Source organism: Zootoca vivipara, chromosome 11 (genome assembly GCF_963506605.1).
Source record: "Zootoca vivipara chromosome 11, rZooViv1.1, whole genome shotgun sequence".
Taxonomy (NCBI): Eukaryota; Metazoa; Chordata; class Lepidosauria; order Squamata; family Lacertidae; genus Zootoca; species Zootoca vivipara.
The window spans coordinates 36,239,830-36,264,395 of record NC_083286.1 but is presented as its reverse complement, the minus strand read 5'-3'; the positions used below and the strand labels follow the sequence as shown (position 1 = coordinate 36,264,395).

The following is a 24,566-nucleotide window of genomic DNA, read 5'->3' as shown; positions in this document are numbered from 1 at the left end:
TTACACTCCTGATTAAAAGGCCCGTCATAGCCTAAATTCAAGAAAGAAATCAAAGTCCTAAGGAGGAATTGCATGACTAGGAGCTAGATGCAGTTATTAATGCAATCCAAACTATTGTGTCCCTCGTGTTCTGTCTAGATGAAAATAACATAAGGCAGGAATTAGCTCCATTGTATTTTACTTTTTGCCCATTTCACTCCAAGGTAAATCTAATAAGTCAAGGAACAAAATTTCAAATGGTGTTTGGTAACATAAAGGAACTGAATGCACACAAGTGTATTTCTTCTGGTCTCCTGCAGGCAATTTATACTCTAGACAAATAGATATTTCCAAGCCCAAAATGTTTTTTAAAGATAATTTTCTTTTGAAGTCTAACTTATAATCTTAAAATGAAAGAATTATTTTTATTGACTAGTGGTCATAGCCATGGCAATTTCAACACAAAACAGAATAGGAGCATACAGGGGAATCAGCTACCATTGTGCTTATCATTTACATATCTAAGCGAGTTAAACCATAATAAATATAACCAAATAAGGTGGTCATATGCAAAATCAATAAAAAAAAATATTTATGTAACTTCTTCCCTTTGGCTTGCTAAATCTGCTTCTTAGGCTACAACAGTCCTTGTAATTTATTTTTTATTCATCTTAAAGCTAAATTTAAGCAAAATATCCGAAAATGCTAACAGATGTGAACTATGTTACAATTTAATTATAATTGTGTACCCAAGCTTTCAGCCCATTCTGTCAAGTAGCAAAGATTATTTTAACGGCTTAATACAGTTTGGTTCAGTCCTAGAAACTTGGACACTATAGCTGTTATAGATGCAGCCCCATAGCTACAGCTGCTAAAAACAGTAATTGCTTGGAAGCGTATTGGGGGATAATCATAAGGCACAGAACTCTGCCATGAATCCAGCATGACAAATGATGTGCTGTTTACAATATTAAGATCAACCCTGATTGGAAAAACAAGTTTGAGGTTAACACCTCTTAGGCATTATTAAAGCTTCATTTAGTATTCCCATACCTGTACTGTACAGGCACAATTGGTTTATCCTTTAATGAAGTAACACAGTATCTAGCAATGAGAGTCTAAACCAGGCATCCCCAAACTGCGGCCCTCCAGATGTTTTGGCCTACAACTCCCATGATCCCTAGCTAACAGGACCAGTGGTCAGGGATGATGGGAATTGTAGTCCAAAACAAAACTGTAGTCCGGAGGGCCGAAGTTTGGGGAAGCCTGGTCTAAACCATATCTACTCAGAAATAAGTCCTATTTAAGTCTGACTAAAGTGTCTGTTGAATTCAATAGGACTTAGGTTCACAGTAAGTTAGTTCAGGATTACATCCCTAACAACCATAATGGAGAATACACTATAGCAGGCATCCCCAAACTGCGGCCCTCCAGATGTTTTGGCCTACAACTCCCATGATCCCTAGCTAACAGGACCAGTAGTCAGGGATGATGGGGATTGTAGTCCAAAACATCTGGAGGGCCGAAGTTTGGGGATGCCTGCACTTTAGCTTCGGTATCACATAAGCATTCAATTAAACTTGTAAACAGAAATGAAATATAAAGCTTGCACATTAAGTATTTTCCCAAATCATTAAACCAAGATGATACATACAGCAGGCAGGAAAGCTTCAATGAAAAAAACCACCCATCATTTAAAATCTACTTGCAATCAATTTTAAACACAGCTTTAGGTTGAATTACAGTCATACCTTGGGTTAAGTACGCATCAGGTTGAGTACTTTCAGGTTAAGTACTCCGCGGACCCGGAAGTGTTTACTTCCGGGTTCCACCACACGTGCATGCACAGAAGCGTTCTGCGCACTTCGTGCATACGCAGAAGCGCTCTATCGGCGCTTCACGCACTATCGCCACTCAGGTTAAGTTATTTTCGGGGTGCAAATGACACCTCGGAATCAATTAAGTACTTAACCCGAGGTACCACTGTAAATGTTAAGTGGTGGCAGTCAAAAAACGCAATATGGGCACAAACTGGCCAACTTACAAAGAATTATTAGAAGAAGACGAGGGCAAATTAAAATTAAAAAGCTACAATGAATTAAAACATCTTCTAAACAGCTGGCTACAATATTTCCAACTAAATCAAAGATTTCAAAAAGACAGAAAGATAGGATTCAATAAGGAAATGTCTAAATTTGATAAAATTCTAACAATCGGCAAAAGCAAATACATAAAAAATTTATATAATCTACTATTGGAATGGGAAACAAAAGAAGAATTAACTAAGACCTCAATGATTCGCTGGGGACAGGATCTGGGAAAAGAAATAATGATTGAGAGTTGGGAAAAACTTTGGAACAGAGACACGTATTTCACACCAAGCTACGATCTGCAAGAAAACCTAATCAAGATGCAATATAGATGGCATCTAACCCCACACAGATTGGCCAAAATGTACAAGGGAGCAGATGAAAAGTGTTGGAGGTGTAAAAAGGAGACAGGTAACTATATTCACATATGGTGGAGATGCAGTGAAATCAAGCCATATTGGGATATGATATATAGGGAATTGAAAAAAATGCTCAGATACTCCTTTAAAAAGAATCCGGAACTCTTCCTCCTGGGAATGCTTCATGATGAAATCCGACCAAAAGACAGAAATATAGTAATGTACGCAGGAACAGCAGCGAGGACTTTAATTGGTTCAAATTGGAAAAGCAATAAGATACCGACCATAGAGGATTGGCAAAACAAATTGTTTATATATTATAACTCAGCAACAAAAAATGCTGAAGTTAAAGGAATAAATGAGGAAGTTAGAAACAAAGATTGGGGGAAATACAGAAACTACGGTATCTAAGAACAATGGTGGAAAATCCCTCGTTAGCAGAAGCCATATGAGGGCTCAGATACAAAAAGGTTCAGTAACAGTACCACAATAAGAAATCAGGTATACAATTGCACGCAAGAACATGAAAGGCGCAGAACAGAATAAGGCTGGAAGTATCTAACCACGCACGGTGGGTGGTGGGTAGGGTGGAGGGATATAGGAAATAGGAGTATAAGAGAATATGTACAACTTGGAAAAAAATGTATTATTTTTGTTTTGTTTTTGTTCGATGTTTTATATTTTGTTATTTATCAATGTTTGTTTTCTTCATTTCTATTCTCCTTGTTTGTACAAATAATGTATTTCAATAAAGAAATGGAAAAAAAATGTTAATTTTTTTCATCTACAATACTGTCTTATTTATTTTATAGTGCAGTACATTGATTATTGCCTACATTTTATGGATCAATGGTCTTGTTAAGACAGTAAAATTTGTGTTAAATTGCTGTTTTAGGGGGTGTTTTTCATCATCTGGAATGGATTAATCCACTTTCCATTACTTTCAATCTCATTTTTGACCACATCCAGCTTACCTCCATTCATGGTTCTTACATTCCAGGTTCCTATGCAATATTTTTCTTTACAGCATCGGACTTTCCTTTTGCTTCCAGTGCCTTAGAAAGCACTGCTAATAACAAGGCCAGTGGAAGTGATGATATTCCAGCTGAACTATTTACAATTTTAAAAGATGATGCTGTTAAGGTGCTATACCCAATATGCCAGCAAGTTTGGAAAACTCAGCAATGGCCAGAGGATTGGAGAAGATCAGTCTACATCCCAATTCCAAAGAAGGGCAGTGCCAAAGAATGCTCCAACTACCGCACAATTGCGCTCATTTCACACGCTAGCAAGGTTATGCTTAAAATTCTACAAGGCAGGCTTAGGCAGTATGTGGACCAAGAACTCCCAGAAGTGCAAGCTGGATTTCGAAAGGGCAGAGGAACCAGAGACCAAATAGCAAACATGCGCTGGATTATGGAGAAAGCTAGAGAGTTCCAGAAAAACGTCTACTTCTGCTTCATTGACTATGCAAAAGCCTTTGACTGTGTCGACCACAGCAAACTATGGCAAGTTCTTAAAGAAATGGGAGTGCCTGATCACCTCATCTGTCTCCTGAGAAATCTCTATGTGGGGCAAGAAGCTACAGTTAGAACTGGATATGGAACAACTGATTGGTTCAAAATTGGGAAAGGAGTACGACAAGGTTGTATATTGTCTCCCTGCTTATTTAACTTATATGCAGAATTCATCATGCGAAAGGCTGGACTAGATGAATCCCAAGCAGGAATTAAGATTGCCGGAAGAAATATCAACAACCTCAGATATGAAGATGACACAACCTTGATGGCAGAAAGCGAGGAGGAATTAAAGAACCTTTTAATGAGGGTGAAAGAGGAGAGCGCAAAATATGGTCTGAAGCTCAACATCAAAAAAACCAAGATCATGGCCACTGGTCCCATCACCTCCTGGCAAATAGAAGGGGAAGAAATGGAGGCAGTGAGAGATTTTACTTTCTTGGGCTCCTTGATCACTGCAGATGGTGACAGCAGTCACGAAATTAAAAGACGCCTGCTTCTTGGGAGAAAAGCGATGACAAACCTAGACAGCATCTTAAAAAGCAGAGACATCACCTTGCCGACAAAGGTCCGTATAGTTAAAGCTATGGTTTTCCCAGTAGTGATGTATGGAAGTGAGAGCTGGACCATAAAGAAGGCTGATCGCCGAAGAATTGATGCTTTTGAATTATGGTGCTGGAGGAGACTCTTGAGAGTCCCATGGACTGCAAGAAGATCAAACCTATCCATTCTTAAGGAAATCAGCCCTGAGTGCTCCCTGGAAGGACAGATCGTGAAGCTGAGGCTCCAATACTTTGGCCACCTCATGAGAAGAGAAGAATCCTTGGAAAAGACCCTGATGTTGGGAAAGATTGAGGGCACTAGGAGAAGGGGACGACAGAGGACAAGATGGTTGGACAGTGTTCTCGAAGCTACGAACATGAGTTTGACCAAACTGCGGGAGGCAGTGCAAGACAGGAGTGCCTGGCGTGCTATGGTCCATGGGGTCACGAAGAGTCGGACACGACTAAACGACTAAACAACAACAACATTACTTTCAATGGGAAAGTTCGCTTCAGGTAAAGTACGCTTCAGGTTAAGTACAGACTTCCGGAACCAATTACGTAAGTACTTAACCTGAGGTACCACTGCAATGGAGACCAACTCTGGCTGGTAGAACCATTGGTTCAGATGACTGAGGGGTTTACATCAGGCTTCCTCAAACTCGGCCCTCCAGATGTTTTTGGCCTACAACTCCTATGATCCCTAGCTAGCAGGACCAGTGGTCAGGGATGATGTGAACTGTAGTCTCAAAACATCTGGAGGGCCCAGTTTGGGGAAGCCTGGTTTACATCTTATCTGAACAAAACCTAGTGCAGACAAGGTATAATGAACACTACATAAAGAAGTGGTTTATGTGTTTTGAACAACAGTTACATATATTTTATCAATGTAATTAATGAAGCTTGGTATTCTATAAAAAAGAAACAGCTTTTGACTTTATATATAAAAGTCAAAATATTTTTGCTGAAACAAAAAGTTTCAATGGAAAAAGAAAACTGTTCAATGTCCATCTTAACTTTCATTTTGTTGGTGTTCAATGGCAGAAGATAGTCTATCTACATCGTGCTTATAACTTATTCGAAAACAATCTTAACCAGTTTTTTTAAAAATAATTGTTATCTTTGCCTAGGAAGAAAGAACACGACTTGGATGTACGCTCCTTTTCATGAATTATGTCTTCTTCCATTTTAAGATCAGAAGGATGGTACAGAGAGGGAACAGCAACTTCTAAATTTATTTATTTATAATATTTCTTACTTTCCCTTCACTGTAAGTTTTCAGGGTAGGTTACAATAATAGAATATACAATTACAAAAACAAATAAAACCATAAAACAAGTAAAACCACAAAAAATAAGAGAATATGATAAATTCATTGAAATAGCTGGGTTCAAAAAACAATAAATTTTAACTATTCAAGGTGTGTCTTCAGCATACAGTGAAAGCTGTATGATCAAGATGCTGGATGCACCTCTGTGGAGAGGGATACTGCAGAAAAATAACAGAAAGTTGCCACAAATGGAATGCAGGCAAAAGCCACGTGCCCCTCAGAAGCTTGCTCAGTGGAAATTGCAGAAACACCATCAGTACAACATATGCTAAAACATTCAACTACACTTGTAGTTGGATTTGAAACCTGCAGACGGAGGTCTCGTTTGACTTACTGTATTAAATATTGACAGTTTGACTTTTTATAATGTAAGCAGTACACAACAAGAAGAACTGGGGCTCTCTCTAGTAAACTGTACTATTATACCCATCTGGATACTTAGCAATTCCTTTGTTTTGCACATTCAAGGGGTTGGAGAATTTGGAGTAATGACCCTCAAGAGTTTCTTCCAACTCTACAGTTCTCTGAGTCTATGATTCTATTCATGAGTTGTTTATCTTGACGTTTATAAAGGAAGCCTAAACCTTTTCATTGAAAATGAGAATTTAAAAGTTATCATGTAACTTAGGCTCATTACACAACCTGAGAATGAATTAAATCACGTAAACCGCAGTTATCAAGCAATATCACAGAACACATCACACCAGGGATTGTAAACCTGAGGCCCTCCAAATGTTGTAGCAGTCCTGAACCCAACATTCAGATATAATGTGAGTTTTTGTCCAGCATCATCTGAAGAGCCAAGGATTAGCCACCCTTGCCTTTCACTGATCCCACAAGTCTCTACCATGGGCGTAGCCAGGGGGGGCAGTTGCCCCTCCCCCCAGATCAAGTTAAACAATAGAAATACTTAACTAACTTACCAATCACATTAGTCCCCCCCCCGCCCCCAATCCTGGCTATGCCCATGGTCTCTAATGCAGTTTGCAAGTAAGTCCACAATAGGAAAGCCATCCAAACATGTGGGCTACTGACCTATAAAAACCCAAACCATAATACAATTGTTAGGCTATCAAGATGTCATGATTTTTAGGATGATCTGCAGATTAACCAGATTTAATAGTTACTCCCTCTTCCCAGGCAACTCTAAGAACTGTAATTTAGAGGTTGTGAGTTCACAGGAGAATTTTTACAAGCCTCACCAAACGTGGGGAAAGAACCATAACAATTGGAGTTTTTTAAAAAAATATTAGATTAATTTAGGTTGGCGGAGAATCCTGTTTTACAACCAATATACAGTAATAGCAACCATACATTGAATTTATTTTGAAAGTGGACTTCACAGCTCTGCCTTAACTTCAAAATTCTACATAGGCTAACTCTACTAAAGTGTTACGTGCTATACTACAGCCGGACTAATTAAGCTTATGATTGTCTAAATATGAAAGGATGCTTTCAAAGTTAGTGGGGGAAATATATTGAGTTTCTATTTCAAAAGCCTTTGGGGAGGGAATTCCACCAGGTCCCATGAAAACTGATTGCTCACCACTTTTCTATAAACCCAATCCACAATTAAAAGTCCACATGTACATCTACTTTACTCCAGATATTACATCAATAAGCTGAATGCAGTCACTGCTCAAAAGAGATCCCCAGGACACACTGAAACTAAACTCAGTAGATTACTCCAGCCTTCTCCAATCCTAGTTCAAACCGAACCAGCCAGGTGTCAGACCTCACATCCTGACTTCAGACCTTTTTAGCAGCAAGGAATTGCAACGGGAGCTAAAAAAACAAAATTTAAAGCAAAGCCTTCTCTACAGAATATTAACAGGTGGCGGCCAAAGGAGAGTATTGCCTCTTGGGAGACCTTCAGTCCTAGCATCCCTTTAGGAACCTTTTGGCAGTTTTGAAAGCGACTAGGAATTATTTTCCATTACGGACCGTGTGTGGCCAGATAAGAAATCGGAGAGGAAGATGGTGTTACCGGCAGCATCTATTGGCCAGGTCTGGTGCCTGATGCAGAGCGCATCGCCGCCGTCCCTCTTGGGACGCAGAGCCGCCACGGCTCCCGCCCCTCCTGCCTTCCGCCCACCTGGCCACCGCTCCCTCGGAAACGCACCCAGAGCGGGGGACCCGGGAGACCCTTAACGGGGCGCCCTTTCCTCCCGCAGGGAAAACAAGGGAGGCCCGGAGCGGGAGCACAGAAGAGCCGCGGAGACGCCAAGGACCCACTCACGCCTTCGCCACAAAACCCCGAGGAGGAGGAATCGCCCTCCCGTTTCCAGCACAAAAGAGGCGCCTCAGTCTCCCCGGGAAACGCGGCGGGTCCAGGGGGAGGGGGAGGGGCACGACGGAGACAGCGCCGGAGACGAGGCCTCCGCGGGGAGTGGGAGTACCTTGCAGGTCCGTTCCCGGAACTTAGCCCACGGGCCTCCCCGCCACCGAACTCGCGTCAACGCGACACGCCCGGCTTCTCGGCCCGCGCCTCTTACCTTGAAAGGGTTGTTGAGGTCCGGGTCCGCGAAAGGGTTGCTGTCGAAGTCCGACATGGCGCGGGGAGGGGGTCTGTCGGGCGCTGCGATGCGCGGATGGCGGCAGCAGCGGACAGCGACTCCGGCGAGCGCCCCACAGGCTGCTTCTGGTGGCTCCCCCTCCCCTTCCCTGCCGATGTCAGCGCAGGTAGATCCGGCACGAAGCGCCCGCCCCCTCCCGAGCACGGAGCAAGCCGATAGGGCGCGAAGGCCTCCAAGATGGCCGCCCCGGACGTGACGTAGGAGCTGCGCCAGCCCCGAATTAAAATGGAAGTGTGAAAGGCGGGTGGGTTGGCGGAAAGAGAAAGGGAGGTTCAAAATAGGGCGGCGAAAGTGTGGCCTTCTCTTGCTTTCGCTTTCCGTCCCATCCTCTTTCCTTCGTGCACTTATTCTGTGGAAGAGTCGCTTACTCTCTTGAGTTAAGGGTTTTGTTCTCGCCTTACAGGTGGGAGAGGAAGGGGCGAACTTTTCATAGGGTCATGGAGTTGTAGAGTTGGAAGAGATCCCGAGAGTCATCTACAGTAGTCCAATCCGCCTCGATGCAGGAATCTCAACTAAAGCATCCAAGGAAGATGGCCACCCAACCTCTGCTTAAAAACTTCCAAGGAAGGAGAGTGCACCGCCTTCCGAGGAAGTCCGTTCCACTGACGAACAGCTCTTACTGTCAGAAGGTTATAAAAAAATTGTCCAGTAGCACCTTAGAGACCAACTAAGTATGTTCTGGGTATAAGCTTTCGTGTTTAAGCTTCTTTCTGAAGAAGTGTGCATGTACACGAAAGCTTATACCCATAACATACTTAGTTGGTCTCTTAAGGTGCTACTGGACAATTTATTTATTTATTTTTACTGTGGCAGACCAACATGGCTACCTACCTGAATCTTGTCAGAAAGTTATTCCTGATGTTCTGAGGCAGATATTCTTCCCTTTTTTCTATCTGTAACACATGGGGATTCCCTGAGTGCTGTTCACAAACACTTCAGTGGTGATACTGAATTGGAATGAGTGGTATTCAGCTAAGTTCCACTCAGATTAAACCTGTTGAAATCAATGGATCTTAAGTCATGTTCATAAATTTCAGTGGGTCTGCTTAGTTGAATACCACCCATCATGGTGGTTGTGTTTTAATCATTAGTTTAAGAAGTTATCTCCACAACCTTTCTGGAGGTCATATGTATTTAAGGCTCTGGTCTTATATTGCTTAGGAATAAATACAACTGGATTCCATGTGGGTCAAATAGGATAGTGCACGAGAAAACATCAAGTGTTTTAAAAGTAGACAACAATTTCGAAGGATGTCTATTTCAAAAGAGTCTCCTTTATTTCAGGGACCACTTAGTTCAGTATGACTTCTGAGTAAAATGTGGATAGGATTGAGCTGCATATACGCCCCACCCCCACCCCCATTTAACCCTATTTGTAATTGTTTTTCAGATTATATTTTAAGAATAACTTTGCCCTTGGGAATAGACATGTGTGACCAATGTGAGCAGGGTAGTTGGAAGGAATAAATGGCATGTAGCTGGTGGTGGAGTGTGGTAAAATCAACTTGAGGTCAGGCCCAGATTAAAGCAAATGGAGGCTCTGGGTTAGGAGACCTTGGGAGGCCAAAATTTAAGAGCATCTGATCATGAGAAATGAAACATAGTTATCTTTATCTGCTCAATGAAAGTAGAAAATGGCTGACATTTTAGCATTGATAAAAAGATTGTTTATTAAAGTATGGAATTAATGAAGACATCCACACGGAACATTCTTAGGGGAATCATAGCTGTGTTATAACATTGTACTATATACAAAGTCATAACAGTTTCTTTTGAATGCAAACTTATCAATTATATGATTAAAATCAGTAAGTTACAGTTTGTTATTTTCTATGCAGAGAATGCTTAGATCAGACAACCAATCTTGTGACGTTGACGGTAGATCATTCTTTATCCCTTTTAGTCTAGAAAATTATCTTTATCTAGTACAGTTTGTAACCATTAAACACAGGAACAATCTGAAAATTGTTTCCACATTTAGAAAAGCTGATCAAATTTTCTCCTGGAATATTTGATACATATCTTGATGGCTGAAATTTTCTTTTTTCAAGGTGAGCTTGTTTGATGTACAGGTGAAAGTGTAAGAGTTCATCATCTATTGTCTACTCCTGCATCAACATCTCAACACCATTGCAAATGTGTTCCTTGGTTGTTTGTAGGTTCACCAACAATGAAAAATTGCCAGCTACACTGTTTCTCTTCTGCCTGGGTTGGCTTCAAGAGCATCAATGAAGTGTGCATGCACACGAAAGCTCATACCTATGACAAACTTAGTTGGTCTCTAAGGTGCTATTGGAAGGATTTTTTTTATTTTTTGTTTCGACTACATCAGACCAACACGGCTACCTACCTGTAACTAGGGATAAATGAATTTACCCTAAACTTGTCTCTTGAATAAAGTTTGTCTCGGGCTTTGAATGCTGTTCTCTCATTTTCTACCCCCCACCCCCACCCCATAGTCTGCTTTCTTTTGACAGTTTTGTACTCTGGTAAAGTGGATTTTGCTTGCTGTTCAATTTCATCACAATTAGCCCAAGTGTTTGATATGAACTGCAGTAGTGAGCAGCAAATATTTGCACATGTGCTTAATCAGATTTGTGAACTTTGGAGTGCCTTGCTAACTTTATGAAACTTTATGAAACTAAAACATGAAAATGAATTCGAATTCTTCCATTTTCTGCAGATTTTCAGCCTGTTGTCTAGTATCTCCTTTTTCAGATTCATCACAGTAAATATGACCGAGGGCTTCAACAATGTAAGTAAGCATAACTTTCGCTAATAGCTGCAGTAGCTTTGGTGTGAGCCTTCCTTCTTGTGTCTGATAAATGTTTAGGAACTTTTGACTGAAGAGGTAGAATTTTTAACATTGCTGATATTTTTGCAGAAGATGAGAAAAAACAATAAAGCTCATTTCTTACAGCAAAAAATTCACTGCACCCAGAGACGAGTCAGCTGTGGTTTGTCCAACTCGATTTAGGGAATGTCCAGCGCAATGGAATAAACTTTGCAAGCTTGTTCCTTTCCAGAATATAGTATTTTGTGGAATGCTGTTATTTCCAGCCATATTAGCTGCATTCTCATATGATTTACTGAAATCATATGTACTGAAATCATATATTCAGTGAAGTAGTTCAGTATCGGCTCAACCATACTTTCACTGATGTGGTATTTCAGTTTAAAAAACTCAGAAAGCATTCAGCTGGTAATCCATCTCTAGGAGAAACATATCTAACCATGGCAGTAAGTTGATCAACATGGGAAACATCAGAGTTTGAATCAATAGATAAACTAAGGTAACCTGCCTGTTTGATGTTGCTCAGTATTGCTTCTTGAACTGTATTAGCCATCCACTGGATAACCTTAGTCACATATGGTTTTGGAGAAGTATGATAACTGACCAGAGCCTTTATTTCCATATTGATTTATATGAGCACACAGGAAATGATCAAATTTGCTAATTAATTCAATCAATCTAAGAAAGCCACCATTGTCTGGTGAACCAAATGTTTCATCACTTCCTTCATCACTTGGTTTTTAGATGTTTGCTTCAAAGTGGTAAAAGGTCCATCTGAGTCCTGACATTCCGATGGACCTTTCTCAATCCAGAATGATATTTCATTGTTATTTAATGTGGACCATAAACCTATGACATTATTGTCTCTAAAATCATTAGAAGCATGAACCGTTGGTATTTTTGTGTCTGCAATGTAAGGGTTTTCACTCAGATAATTTGCTTTATTTTCCAATACTTTAAGCCAGTAAAGAGCTTGAACTGCTTCTTTTGGTGCAACCATCTCATGGTATGTTCCCTCAGCACCTTGTGTTAATTCTTGGACCGCATGTTCTGTCACATCATTGTCACTTTCTCCAGTTGTTTCTGTAGTTGTAGTGGTAGTTACCGACAACAATTCTCCTTGAAGGTCTTGGGAGGCTGTGTTCTGTATATGAACTGGTCGTTATTCAGTCTGCTCAGACAACTCAGTGTCTTGATTTTCTTCTGTTTGTAAACATGAATGTTCTGTATGAGGGATTATGTAGGGCTGTTTTTGCTTGGTGTACAAAGCCATATGACATAATTGGCTTTAAACATTTGAGTATTTCCTTCTGTTCTTTTTGTTGCTTTCATTTACTCGCACCACTTTCATAGCGCTTACTCATTGTTATTTCCACAAAAAGTCAAAATTAAATATTATTGTGATTCACAGTGATATAAAAGGCAGTGGATCAGAACACGTGTATTGCTTTATCATTTGATTCTGAGTAGTTTTAAAGTCTCTGTGAAACAGTAGAGTATGCACTTGTGTAACTGTTATACAGAGTCATACACCACATGTTTAATATTACTAAGCAACTGGGCCTAAATAGTAAAATCTGCCTTTTTAATTTTTTATTTTGCAAGAGCCCAAGGCCCCCCTAGATTATAAGGCCCTGCGCCGCAGCTAGCTCAGCTCATATGTACCTAAATCAGGTCTTTTGTCCTCCATAGTGAGGTCTCCACCCCATGGGGGCTTTATGCCTACGGTAAGCACATGCTCTTTATGTATAAGCATCCAAGAGTTGTCCATGATGGCTCTGTCCCAAGTTCCCTTCTTGTTAGCTTGATTGCCTTTTCATTAGGTTGCAAGTTTTAATTGCAGCATAATCAAAAAGCAATCAAGCTAAAAGGTATTTAGGCAATTAATAATCTATCATTAAAGCTATGTGGGCCAATCCAATGCATTGAATTTTATTTAGAAGTAAGCCCTGTTAAGTTCAGTGAGGCTTGCTGCAACATAAGTGTGCCTAGGGTTTATAGCATCCTTAATTTCAGATCAAAATCTGCCCCTCCCCTTTAGTTAAATAGGCTTGAAAATAAAGCATGTGCCACTGTTCCTACGGTATCATGCAGGTCCGTCTTCGTATAGTAAATGTAATAAAACAAAGATGGGTGAAAAAAGGAGCACCCATCTTTTTGTTGTGGTTGTGGACACAACTAAATGACTAAACAACAACAAAAAGATGGGTGCTCCTTTTTTCACTGTATCTAAAAATAACACATTTACAATAAGGTAAACCCACAATCCTTTTCCTAATGGCACAAGAAATCACAGGTAAATCAATCTGATGGTGCTTAGCAGAAATTGATGTCCATACTCATGTTAAATCTGCATCTGCTGTGATACTGATGAGATTACATGCTCATTTCTAGTCATATTTCCTCCTGGTATATTGAGGTATTAGAAACTTTCTGTATTCCACACAGTACTCCCAATTTGATCGGCGGAAATTAAAATACAAGTTCTTTGTAACACCAAGGGCAGCTTTTGTTTATTATGCTTAATAAATGAATAAATTATGCTTTAAAATGAACATTTTTTTATAACGTACATAACCTAAGTCAAAAGCCGCACTTTAGCCTTTGTGCAATATGCCCCAAACCCCATTTTTATGGCAACTAGCTTGTCATATTTGGTCTGGCTAAGTTGAGACAAAGATCTACGGTAGTCTTTGTTTACCTCCATGTTCCAGCCCTTCAACCCATCATCCCCTTACCATCCAAGTCTCATGCCTAACCTCATCATGTGGCAACTGTTTACCTGCTTCTGTTTTACAGCTCCCAGGTATAGAAACTTACCACACACCCTGAACCAGGAGAGAAGCTGAAAAACACACACAGTAACTCCTGCTAGATCACTGCCTCAAGCAACCAGTTCTTTAGCTATCTTTGTCGGGTTTTTATCTAAGTTCTAAGGAGGTACTTTATTGTGTGTGACAACACTCAGGTATGCCAGTGAAATGGAACCCATGTGACTTCCTTATATGAGTGGACCATATTACATCTACATCCCAAATTGGAAATGGAGGGTTAGGATTGCTCACCCCATTAAACCTGGTGAAATGTGTCATTTATGTGTGTCCTCATTTGCTCTTTTCCTGTTAGTAAAAGCTACTTAGGTATTTGTTTTTGCACATGAAATGCAGCAAAGAACTGCATAAATATTATAAAATGTAACTGGTGAAATTAAACTCTTCCAGCCATGTGCTTGTTTTGAACAGAAGCTAAGTTTTACTGGCTGACTCTACTGCATTTTCCACTTCTTTTATTTGAATACAATAAAAGCTAGTAAGGAAAAATAAAATGCAGAAAATAGCTGTAAGAATGTTTCATGATACGCCACATGACGCAAACTGAACTATTTAGTTTATCTGGTCTAGGAGAAGATTTCAGCTATTTTATATTGAACAGATGATAGGGCCAATAAATAATAGCTTATATTAGGCAGATTGCAAGGCTAGAAGTGGCAAAATATGTGGAAGAGACAGATGACTTCCTTTCAAGTAAACATTCATAGAATAGTGTGATAGTGCTCTCTCTGCTGTGGATGTAATTTATCTTGATTTCAGCAGAACATTTGACAAAGTTCCCCATGATATTTTGATTAGCAAACTGGTTAAATGCTGGCTCGATTATAATACTGTCATGAGGATTCATAGCTGGTTGGAAAACTCAAAGTCCTCATCAAGCTTGATGGAATGGAAAACTGAGATGAAACTAACAGAATGAAATTCCACAGGAACAACTGCAAAACACTCAGTTTAGGCAAAAGACAAAAACACACAGGCATAGGATGGAGAAATTCCTGGCCTAGCAGTAATACCTGTGAAAGAGCTATCTAGATTGCAGTTGATCACAAGCAGAACCTGAGTCAGCAGTGTAGTGCTAGTAGGGGAAAATCTCTAATGCCACTCTAAGCTGCATTAATAGAAGCAGTTAACAAGTGCAACTTTTTATCCATACCTGTTGGATCTGGAATAGTGTCCAGTGCCGAGTAAAGACAGATCACACCAGACAGTGGGCTGGGAAGGTTTCTATCTGGGTTAGGAGATCTTGGGGAAGACCCTGTGGGTGAGTGTATGTGGAATTTCCCTCGCTTTGTCCCATCTCCCATCAATCCTCACAGTACAAGGCACAGGCTCCACCACTGTAGCTGCCAGCAGCTGGTTCTGGCTCGCCAGAGGAGATTGTTGCCCTGCCTGTTCCATCAGCTTTTGATGAGGCAGTAACACTTCCTCCATTGCCTGTCATGGAGACACCAGTGCAGGCATGGGCAGGTGGTTGTATGCCCAGTCTAAGAAGCAAAACTACTTGCTGCACTTCGTTGTGCTCAACCCTTTCTCTTGGAACGGTGTTGCAGGGGCCGTGTCATTGCTAGGTCTATGTTTTTTTTCTTGTGCAGCCATGTGTGCTGTGCCACAGAACTGCGTTTTCCAATATAGTGTGCTGATTTGAGCATTGAAGATATGGATAGAAACTGCAACCTGAGTTCTTCAACGAGTGGGAGCCAGGACAGGCTGTTGTACTGAAGGCCCAGATCTAACGAGCTTAAATTACAGGAGGCTAGATGTCTATTGAACATTAGGATAAACTATTTATTGGTAAAAGCACTGCCACGTATTCTAGATTACAACTCTCACCAGTCCCATCTAGCAGCCAACAACTGCATTTATGCAGATTCATCTTGTTACACTGGCCTCACTCTCTTCATTTTTTGTGTGTAGCAGAAAAGCTCAATAAAAATAACCATGTGTGTAGTTATGTGTTGGGGATTGCATTCCTGCTATAGTTAGTTTTTGCTTTTTATAGGGGATGACTATGGTAGTCATGTAGCACTAATAGCACTAATTGTTGGAATAGCTCAGTTAGTAGAGCATAATACTCTTAATCTCAGGGTCATGGGTTCAAGCCCCATGTTGGACAAAAACTTCGAGCATTGCAGGAAGTTTGACTAGATGACTCTCCTGGTCCCTTCCAACGATACAATTCTGTGTTTCTAAGTTAAGGACTTTATAGTACAATCTGATGTTTCACTTGTCTATTCCTGGTTTAGTGAATATATAGGATTTTAGTCTTAGAGGTAAATGCCAGACTATATTCCTGTTCATAAAGTGTAAACTGGGAAATGTTAATAGTGGCAGTAAGCAGTGATTATTAAGTGAAATTAATTTTAATGTTTTCTGTGAAAACATCTACCTCTGGTGCTCACAGGTGGAATTACAGAAAGAAAAATTCAGGCAAGCCTTTCCCAGCACATGGAAATCAACATCTGTTTTAAAATCAAGTTTAAGATAAAAACAGATTAATTCTATTTTGATTTTTTTTGTTCCTGTTTTTAACTGAAAATTTTAATGTTTATTTTTGTAAACCACTTAGAAGTTCCATTTACAATAAAACAGTATGTAAAGGTAACGGGACCCCTAACCATTAGGTCCAGCCGTGACCGACTCTGGGGTTGCGGTGCTCATCTCGCTTTATTGGCCGAGGGAGCCAGCGTACAGCTTCCGGGTCATGTGGCCAGCATGACTAAGCTGCTTCTGGCGAACCAGAGCAGCACACGGAAATGCCGTTTACCTTCCCGCTGTACCTTACCTTTACCTATTTATCTACTTGCACTTTGACGTGCTTTATCTACTTGCACTTCGACTGCTAGGTTGGCAGGAGCAGGGACCAAACAATGGGAGCTCACCCCATCGTGGGGATTCGAACCGTCGATCTTCTGATCGGCAAGCCCTAGGCTCTGTGGTTTAACCCACAGATCCACCCGCGTCCTTTTTAAAACAGTATGTACTGTTTGTTAAATATGTAGTTGTCACGGTCCGGTCGGCGGGCGTCAGGACCAGAGGCAAGATGGTGGTGAAGAAGCAGGGTCGAGGAGCAAGGCAGAGGCGAAGGTCCACGGGGCACGAAGCAAGGCGAAGGCGAAGCAAGGGTCCAAGGAGCAAGGAGCAAGGCAAAGGATCCAGGAACAAGAAGCAAGGCGAAGGTCCACGGGGCAAGAGCAAGGTGAAGGCGAAGCCAGGGAGCAAGGAGCAAGGCGAAGGATCCAGGAACAAGAAGCAAGGCAAAGGTCCACGGGGCAAGAGCAAGGCGAAGGATCAGGAACAAGAAGCAAGGCGACAGCAAGGCAAGGAGCAGGAGGCCAAATGCAACCAGGCAGGGATAGCGTTGCTGTGGCAAAGAGCTGAAGGGAAATGCTGGGCTTTTATCCCTCCCAGCTCCTGCCACCAGGTGCAGTGAGATCTCAAGTGGCCTCACCTGGGTGACTACTCCTTGCCTCTCCAGCACATGCTGAGGACTTCACCTGTGTGGCCACGCCTTGCTTCTCCAGCACTTCTCCCAGAAGTGCAAGCTGGATTTCGAAAGGGCAGAGGAACCAGAGACCAAATAGCAAACATGCGCTGGATTATGGAGAAAGCTAGAGAGTTCCAGAAAAACGTCTACTTCTGCTTCATTGACTATGCAAAAGCCTTTGACTGTGTCGACCACAGCAAACTATGGCAAGTTCTTAAAGAAATGGGAGTGCCTGATCACCTCATCTGTCTCCTGAGAAATCTCTATGTGGGACAAGAAGCTACAGTTAGAACTGGATATGGAACAACTGATTGGTTCAAAATTGGGAAAGGAGTACGACAAGGTTGTATATTGTCTCCCTGCTTATTTAACTTATATGCAGAATTCATCATGCGAAAGGCTGGACTAGATGAATCCCAAGCAGGAATTAAGATTGCCGGAAGAAATATCAACAACCTCAGATATGAAGATGACACAACCTTGATGGCAGAAAGTGAGGAGGAATTAAAGAACCTTTTAATGAGGGTGAAAGAGGAGAGCGCAAAATATGGTCTGAAGCTCAACATCAAAAAAACCAAGATCATGGCCACTGGTCCCATCACCTCCTGGCAAATAGAAGGGGAAGAAATGGAGGCAGTGAGAGATTTTACTTTCTTGGGCTCCTTGATCACTGCAGATGGTGACAGCAGTCACGAAATTAAAAGACGCCTGCTTCTTGGGAGAAAAGCGATGACAAACCTAGACAGCATCTTAAAAAGCAGAGACATCACCTTGCCGACAAAGGTCCGTATAGTTAAAGCTATGGTTTTCCCAGTAGTGATGTATGGAAGTGAGAGCTGGACCATAAAGAAGGCTGATCGCCGAAGAATTGATGCTTTTGAATTATGGTGCTGGAGGAGACTCTTGAGAGTCCCATGGACTGCTAGAAGATCAAACCTATCCATTCTGAAGGAAATCAGCCCTGAGTGCTCCCTGGAAGGACAGATCGTGAAGCTGAGGCTCCAATACTTTGGTCACCTCATGAGAAGAGAAGAATCCTTGGAAAAGACCCTGATGTTGGGAAAGATTGAGGGCACTAGGAGAAGGGGACGACAGAGGACAAGATGGTTGGACAGTGTTCTCGAAGCTACGAACATGAGTTTGACCAAACTACGGGAGGCAGTGCAAGACAGGAGTGCCTGGCGTGCTATGGTCCATGGGGTCATGAAGAGTCGGACACGACTAAACGACTAAACAACAACAAAATAGTTACTCGGAAGTCTTCCCTTTGGAAAAGACATTTAGTAAACCTGATCTGTTCAGATTAATACAGAGTCAAAAGCACAATTGTGCCAAAGAATTTCAAGCTAAGATTTTGTTAGTTTCACCATACTTCTACTGCATGTCATCAAAGTAAACATATACCTGGAACCCAAGAATGATAAAGTGGATTTTCTATTAACATCAGTCAGAAAAGAGGAGTTTGCTTTTGTGAAAAACACACCTATGATATTGTTCTACAACAGGCATCCCCAAACTGCAGCCCTCCAGATGTTTTGGCCTACAACTCCCATGATCCCTGGCTAACAGGACCAGTGGTCAGGGATGATGGGAATGGTCGTCCAAAACATCTGGAGGGGCTGAAGTTTGGGGATGCCTGTTCTACAAAGTTGATATATGACTGCAGTTTCACATTTGGTTAGGTTTGTAATATTGGAAAACAAGAAGTCAGATCATTGGTCCATTCAGCTCAGTATTGTCCACACTGACTGACAGTGGTGGCTCTAATGGATTTCAGATAGGGGACATTCTCAGACCTACCTGGAATTTGAACGAAGATCTTCTGCATGCAAAGCAGATGCTCTGTCACTGAGCTATGCCTCTTCACATTGGCTTTATGTGTGAAAGAGCACTTAGTCTTCTTCCATTTTCTCTTGTTTCTCTGTCTTCCCCCACCCACCCATGTCCTAGATGACATTACGTAACACTTTGAGCTTGACAGCCTAGATCAGGCATCCCCAACCTTCGTCCCTCCAGATGTTTTGGCCTACAACTCCCATGATCCCTAGCTAACAGGACCAGTGGTCAGGGATGATGGGAATTGTAGTCCAAAACAACTGGAGGGCGGAAAGTTGGGGATGCCTGGCGTAGGTGGCAGCATTCTCACCGTTACAGATTTAAGGTGGCTCATCTTCTCCAGTGTGTGTGTGTGCTTGTGTGCATTTGCATTAGGAATCCTTGTGAAAAAATCTAAAGGTTTGATGCACTTTGTGACTGGTGAAATAAGACACTCGCATTGAGGGTCAATCTCTGCATTAAATCTCTGCAATCTCTGCAAAAGAAAAGAAAAGAAAAGCTCTCTGACCTTTAGAACAGAGAAATTTCTATTTCCTTTCAAAGCTGAGAAGAGAAACTGCATTACAAAAGCACCAACTTGCATGTCTGAAAGCTTCAAGCTCCCACAACTGAGCACTGTATGGACACTGCACGGAGGCAAACTGTACGAGGACCCTGTGACAAAAAAGCTTGATTAATTTTCTGCTAGTCTGAAATTGCCATCTGTGTATCTAGTGTTGTTTCCAAAATAGATCTCACAAATTCCTCATCCTTGATCTGCCAAGAAAATAATTTATTGGCCTTTTCACCTCGTTCATATACAAGCGCACTTGAGTGTAGCAAATGCTTACAGATCTGATTCTCAAACAATTTGTTACATTCCATCCAGAAACCATTTATGAATGATCAAATATTAGAAAAGATTTTACACTAGGGCAAATAAGTTAAGTGTTTCACTCTCTGCAAAATGTCATTGGTTTCTGGACTGTATCCTTTCTGCACCTTTCCCCCCTCTTCATTACTGGGTTACCACAGAGAGCCAAGAGGCTGCTTGTAGACTCACAATAGAGCAACTGATCTGAGGGAGTTGGTTGTATGCAGTTTTCAGCTAGGAGGTGAAATGGTGTCACACTGGCACATCTAAGGAATGGTAACAAGCAGCCAGTTTACCATGCAGGTAGTTTACTGGCCACCACACAGCAGGCAATTTGTAGTTACTCTTAGCATTCATGTTTTAATTAGAAAGCTAATCTTATTGTTTCCTGCCCTGCAACACATCTTAAATGTGTTGTACCTTGTGCCATTTTCTGCATGTCATTACTTTCAGTTCACCAAACAGAATTTTCCCTTGCTTGTGAATGAAATAAATAATCTGGTTAAATTAGGAGGATGCTTCTAGTCTAGCATCCTTTTTCCAATGGCGACCACCTAGGTGTTTATGAGAAATATATGTTAAGTGTAATTATTTAATTGACACTGAAATGGAGAATGCCTGAATGTGTATTACTGAAGGCTTTAACATGGTGATTTTCCATGGAGCTGTATTGAAGTCTGAGCTCCTTGATGGGTTGAAAATTAATTGTTATTGTTGTTCTCTGCTAGCTAACACATTTATGTTTAACCTTAGATAACACAAGAGGTAGTGAATTGCAAATTTCTCTGTCTTGGAAGGGGTGTGGCTGAGTCTTTGTTCCCAGCTGAATAAGATCCCTCTCAAGGAGCTCAACAGCCTTAGGGGCTGGAGTTCAGGCCAATGAAGCCTGTGAGGGGGAGAACTGTGTTTTTCAGCTCTGATAAGTTATTTTATTTCTAAAAAGATGTTGAGTCTGTGCTTGGATAAGCATATGTTTTATGAATTTTTTTGGATGTATCTTTGATGATTTTGTTCTGTTATGAAGAAAGTTCTGCAAGTAAAGTTTTGAATCAAACAAATGGGTCTAGACCAGGCATCCCCAAACTGCGGCCCTCCAGATGTTTTGGCCTACAACTCCCATGATCCCTAGCTAACAGGACCAGTGGTCAGGGATGATGGGGATTGTAGCCCAAAACATCTGGAGGGCCGAAGTTTGGGGATGCCTGGTCTAGACAATGTTTATTCAAAAAGGAGTCAGTTTTTATGCATCTAGTCACTTCAGGCTGTGCAATATTCATATCTGCAATAGCATATAAGCGGAGCATGTGGTCATGAATGGAAAGGGTATAGGATATGATGTAAGCATGTTTTTCGGTTGTCTGTGACCCCACCACATTTTAATCATTCCACTGAAAAGTCTGCCAGCAGAGTGTTTCACCAGTGTATCTGACGTGTTATACTGCTGCCATGATGGATATACAGTACCAGAAGATCTTACGTTCTGCTGCTGTAGTGGAACTTTTGTTGTGTCCCTGCAGCTGGTATACTTTGACTCATAGATTGTTCTGAGATACCCCAATCCAATGTATGTTTACTTATAAATTCCCAAGTAGGTGGGCACAGGATTGTAGCCATAGGCTTGTGGAAAAATAAAATTGTTCTTTGTCTTGAATGCTGCTTTGACTCTAGGGAACTGGTTGTTGGATTTGCTCCAGGATGCTTACACACATTCCTGCTTGTTGAAAACAATAAAATTCTAATCAGATTAATATACAAACAATATAGTATATGTCCCCAGTGTTCTTTTTTTGCAAAGCATACTGAAGTTTTCACTGCTCAAAAGGGAGAAGGAACACAGTGATAGTTTAGCAAGTAGAGGTTAACTTCTTATCTTTTCTTCTGAAGCCAACATGTATTGTCTAAACCTGGCTCGGGCAGAGCTAAGCTTCCCTCTCTATTGTAAATATATGATGACACTTTTGATTTGGATTGTGTGAACTAGGTCAAGGGAAAATATCTAGATATTATGGATTTTTCAAGCATGCCAATAAACGCTTAGTCTGTTTCCAAGGCAAACACCCATAAAAGATTAAACATTTTGTTGTTCTGTTGACATTTCTATTGTTGCCTTTTAATTGTCTGATCTTAAACAAATGAATCATGCTACTCTTTATTAATGCTGCAAAATCTTCTACATAATTTCCCTCTCAGTAAGAATTCCACAAGAGACAGCTCAGATTATAATTGCACTGCATAATAAACAACTAAAGCCAATTATGAATCTATGCTGCTGTCAAACTCTTGACCCATGTCTCTTTTGTGCATTGCCATTTCCTCGAGGGCTCAGAGTGCTAGACATGGCAACAGACTGACAGCCCCATCCTGGGCAGACTTAGCACTTCATACCCATGGAAGCCAATGGACTGAGATGCACCTAACTCAGCACACGATCAGGCTGTGAGTGAAATGCTTTACATTTATACTACAGTACAAGAAGCCACTATTTGCAACCAGGAGACAGATCAATGAAGATTTAATTAGAAAATTAAGATTTAATTAAGAAAAATATTTAATTAGAATTTATTAGAAAGTGTTTTCAGTATCTAGCAAGAGTAAATAACTGATCAATAGATGGCCCTTTCTACAATAACGAAATAGAAAAAGTGTGTCCCACTCCATCTCTACAGGCATGATTCCTATGAATACCATAAAACATTTCTGATGCTTTATCAGAAACAAATGCATAGAATCTGTACATGTGAACAGCTAGTGCTCTTAAGATATATTTTTATACCATGTTTTAATACCATAACTGTTTTATTAAACAGTCTTTTGATATTTTTCCACTTCAGATATACATTGATAGCTCATTGAGCTTTTATTTCACAGAGGCATGGTATTATTATAATCAGAAAGATACCTGTTGGTATATGCTCCCTGAGCAACAATGAAGTGGGCTGGCTGTTGATTGGCGCACAGGTGGGATAAGTCCCGATATGAATTTGATCAAACACAAGTACAACCACAATGCATGTGACAGTGGCGGTGGCAAAAAGAGCGTATACTTCTCTGTTTCGATTGTGTTTTTAGTGAACTGCCCAGCAGAGCTTTTTAGTATGGTAAATCAGCTGATAGGGACCACTCAAAAGCCTGCTGTTAAGAGATTTGCAAAAGGTAAAATCACTTGGCTCTGTGCCAAACTTTATGTCACAATTAGTGCCGGTCCATTGGAGGGCCTTCAAGCACCAACTAGCTGCAGCCTGCAGGACACTTGTAGAAGTCGGGGTAGCAGCATGCTTGTGCTCTATTTCTGTCCATCATGGCTGATAAACTCCAGGAGGGGATTGACTGAATCGGTCCCAGGGAATGGGCAACACAGCACTACATGTGGGACTTATGCCCACCACCCTGAAAGAGGCAGGATGTGGCGACTCCTGAAGAGGTCCTCTCTGGATCTGCTCAGACTCTAATCTTCACTTCCTGGGCAAGATGGCTGAAAGGGTGATGTTGGGAGCTGCCCAGAGTGGCTGGGGCAACCAAGTCAGATGGGTGGCATATAAATTATTATGGCATTTCTGCCTGGTTTCAGGCCGTTTTAACATTGAAATGACACCTTGATTTATGACCATTATTGGGAGTGTGTATATTACCGGTAGCTGGTTCTCTGATGTCTCAGAGCCATTTACTACAGTACTCTTCAGGAATGACTCAGGAAGGTTGAAGCTGAGATAGTTTTTCAGAGCTCTGTTCCTACCTGAAGGATCATTGCTACTTGCATTAGGGCACTGTTACTTGGCTCCATAGTTTTTGGGCTGTGGGGTCCTATGCTATTTCACATTTATTTGTATGAAACCATTGGAAGCAGTCATCTAAGGATCTGGAGCACTGTGTCACCAGCACATTAATAATGCAGCTCTAGCTGTCTATTTCATTTGAATCAGGAAAGGCTATGAAGGTGTTGGACCTGTGCCTGGGAACTGTGATGGGCTGCATGGGTGCAACTGCCCTGCCCCCCAGCAGCTGAGTCCTGATAAGATGGATGTGTGTGGCTGATTCCCATGTCCTAGAATTAGGCAGACAGTCTGTTCTGGGAGGGGTTGCACTCCCCACTGAAGAAGGAAGTTTATAGTTTGCAAATACAGTGGTACCTCGGGTTAAGAACTTAATTCGTTCTGGAGGTCCATTCTTAACCTAAAACTGTTCTTAACCTGAGGTACCACTTTAGCTAATGGGGCCTCCCGCTACCGCCACGCCACCACGACGCAATTTCTGTTCTCATCCTGAAGCAAAGTTCTTAACGTGAGGTACTATTTCTGGGTTAGCGAAGTCTGTAACCTGAAGCGTCTGTAACCCAAGGTACCACTGTACTCCTGGATTCCACTGTCTTGCTGAAGTG

At 41.4% G+C, this 24,566-nt stretch overlaps 1 protein-coding gene across 2 annotated transcripts in view; it reads right to left on the bottom strand.

Annotated features, from left to right (window-relative positions):
* SCAMP1 (secretory carrier membrane protein 1) overlaps positions 1-8,518 on the bottom strand; it is a 34,818-nt gene extending 26,300 nt beyond the window's left edge. Inside the window, exon 1 of one of the 2 annotated variants that reach the window (XM_060280246.1) lies at positions 8,313-8,518. Coding sequence is in view for 1 of the 2 variants with exons in the window: in XM_035099897.2 (XP_034955788.1) it covers positions 8,313-8,369 (57 nt within the window). In the remaining variant the exon portion in view is untranslated. The remainder of the gene's footprint in view (positions 1-8,312) is intronic. The other variant, XM_035099897.2, reaches the window with a different exon arrangement.
* Positions 8,519-24,566: the final 16,048 nt, after the last annotated feature.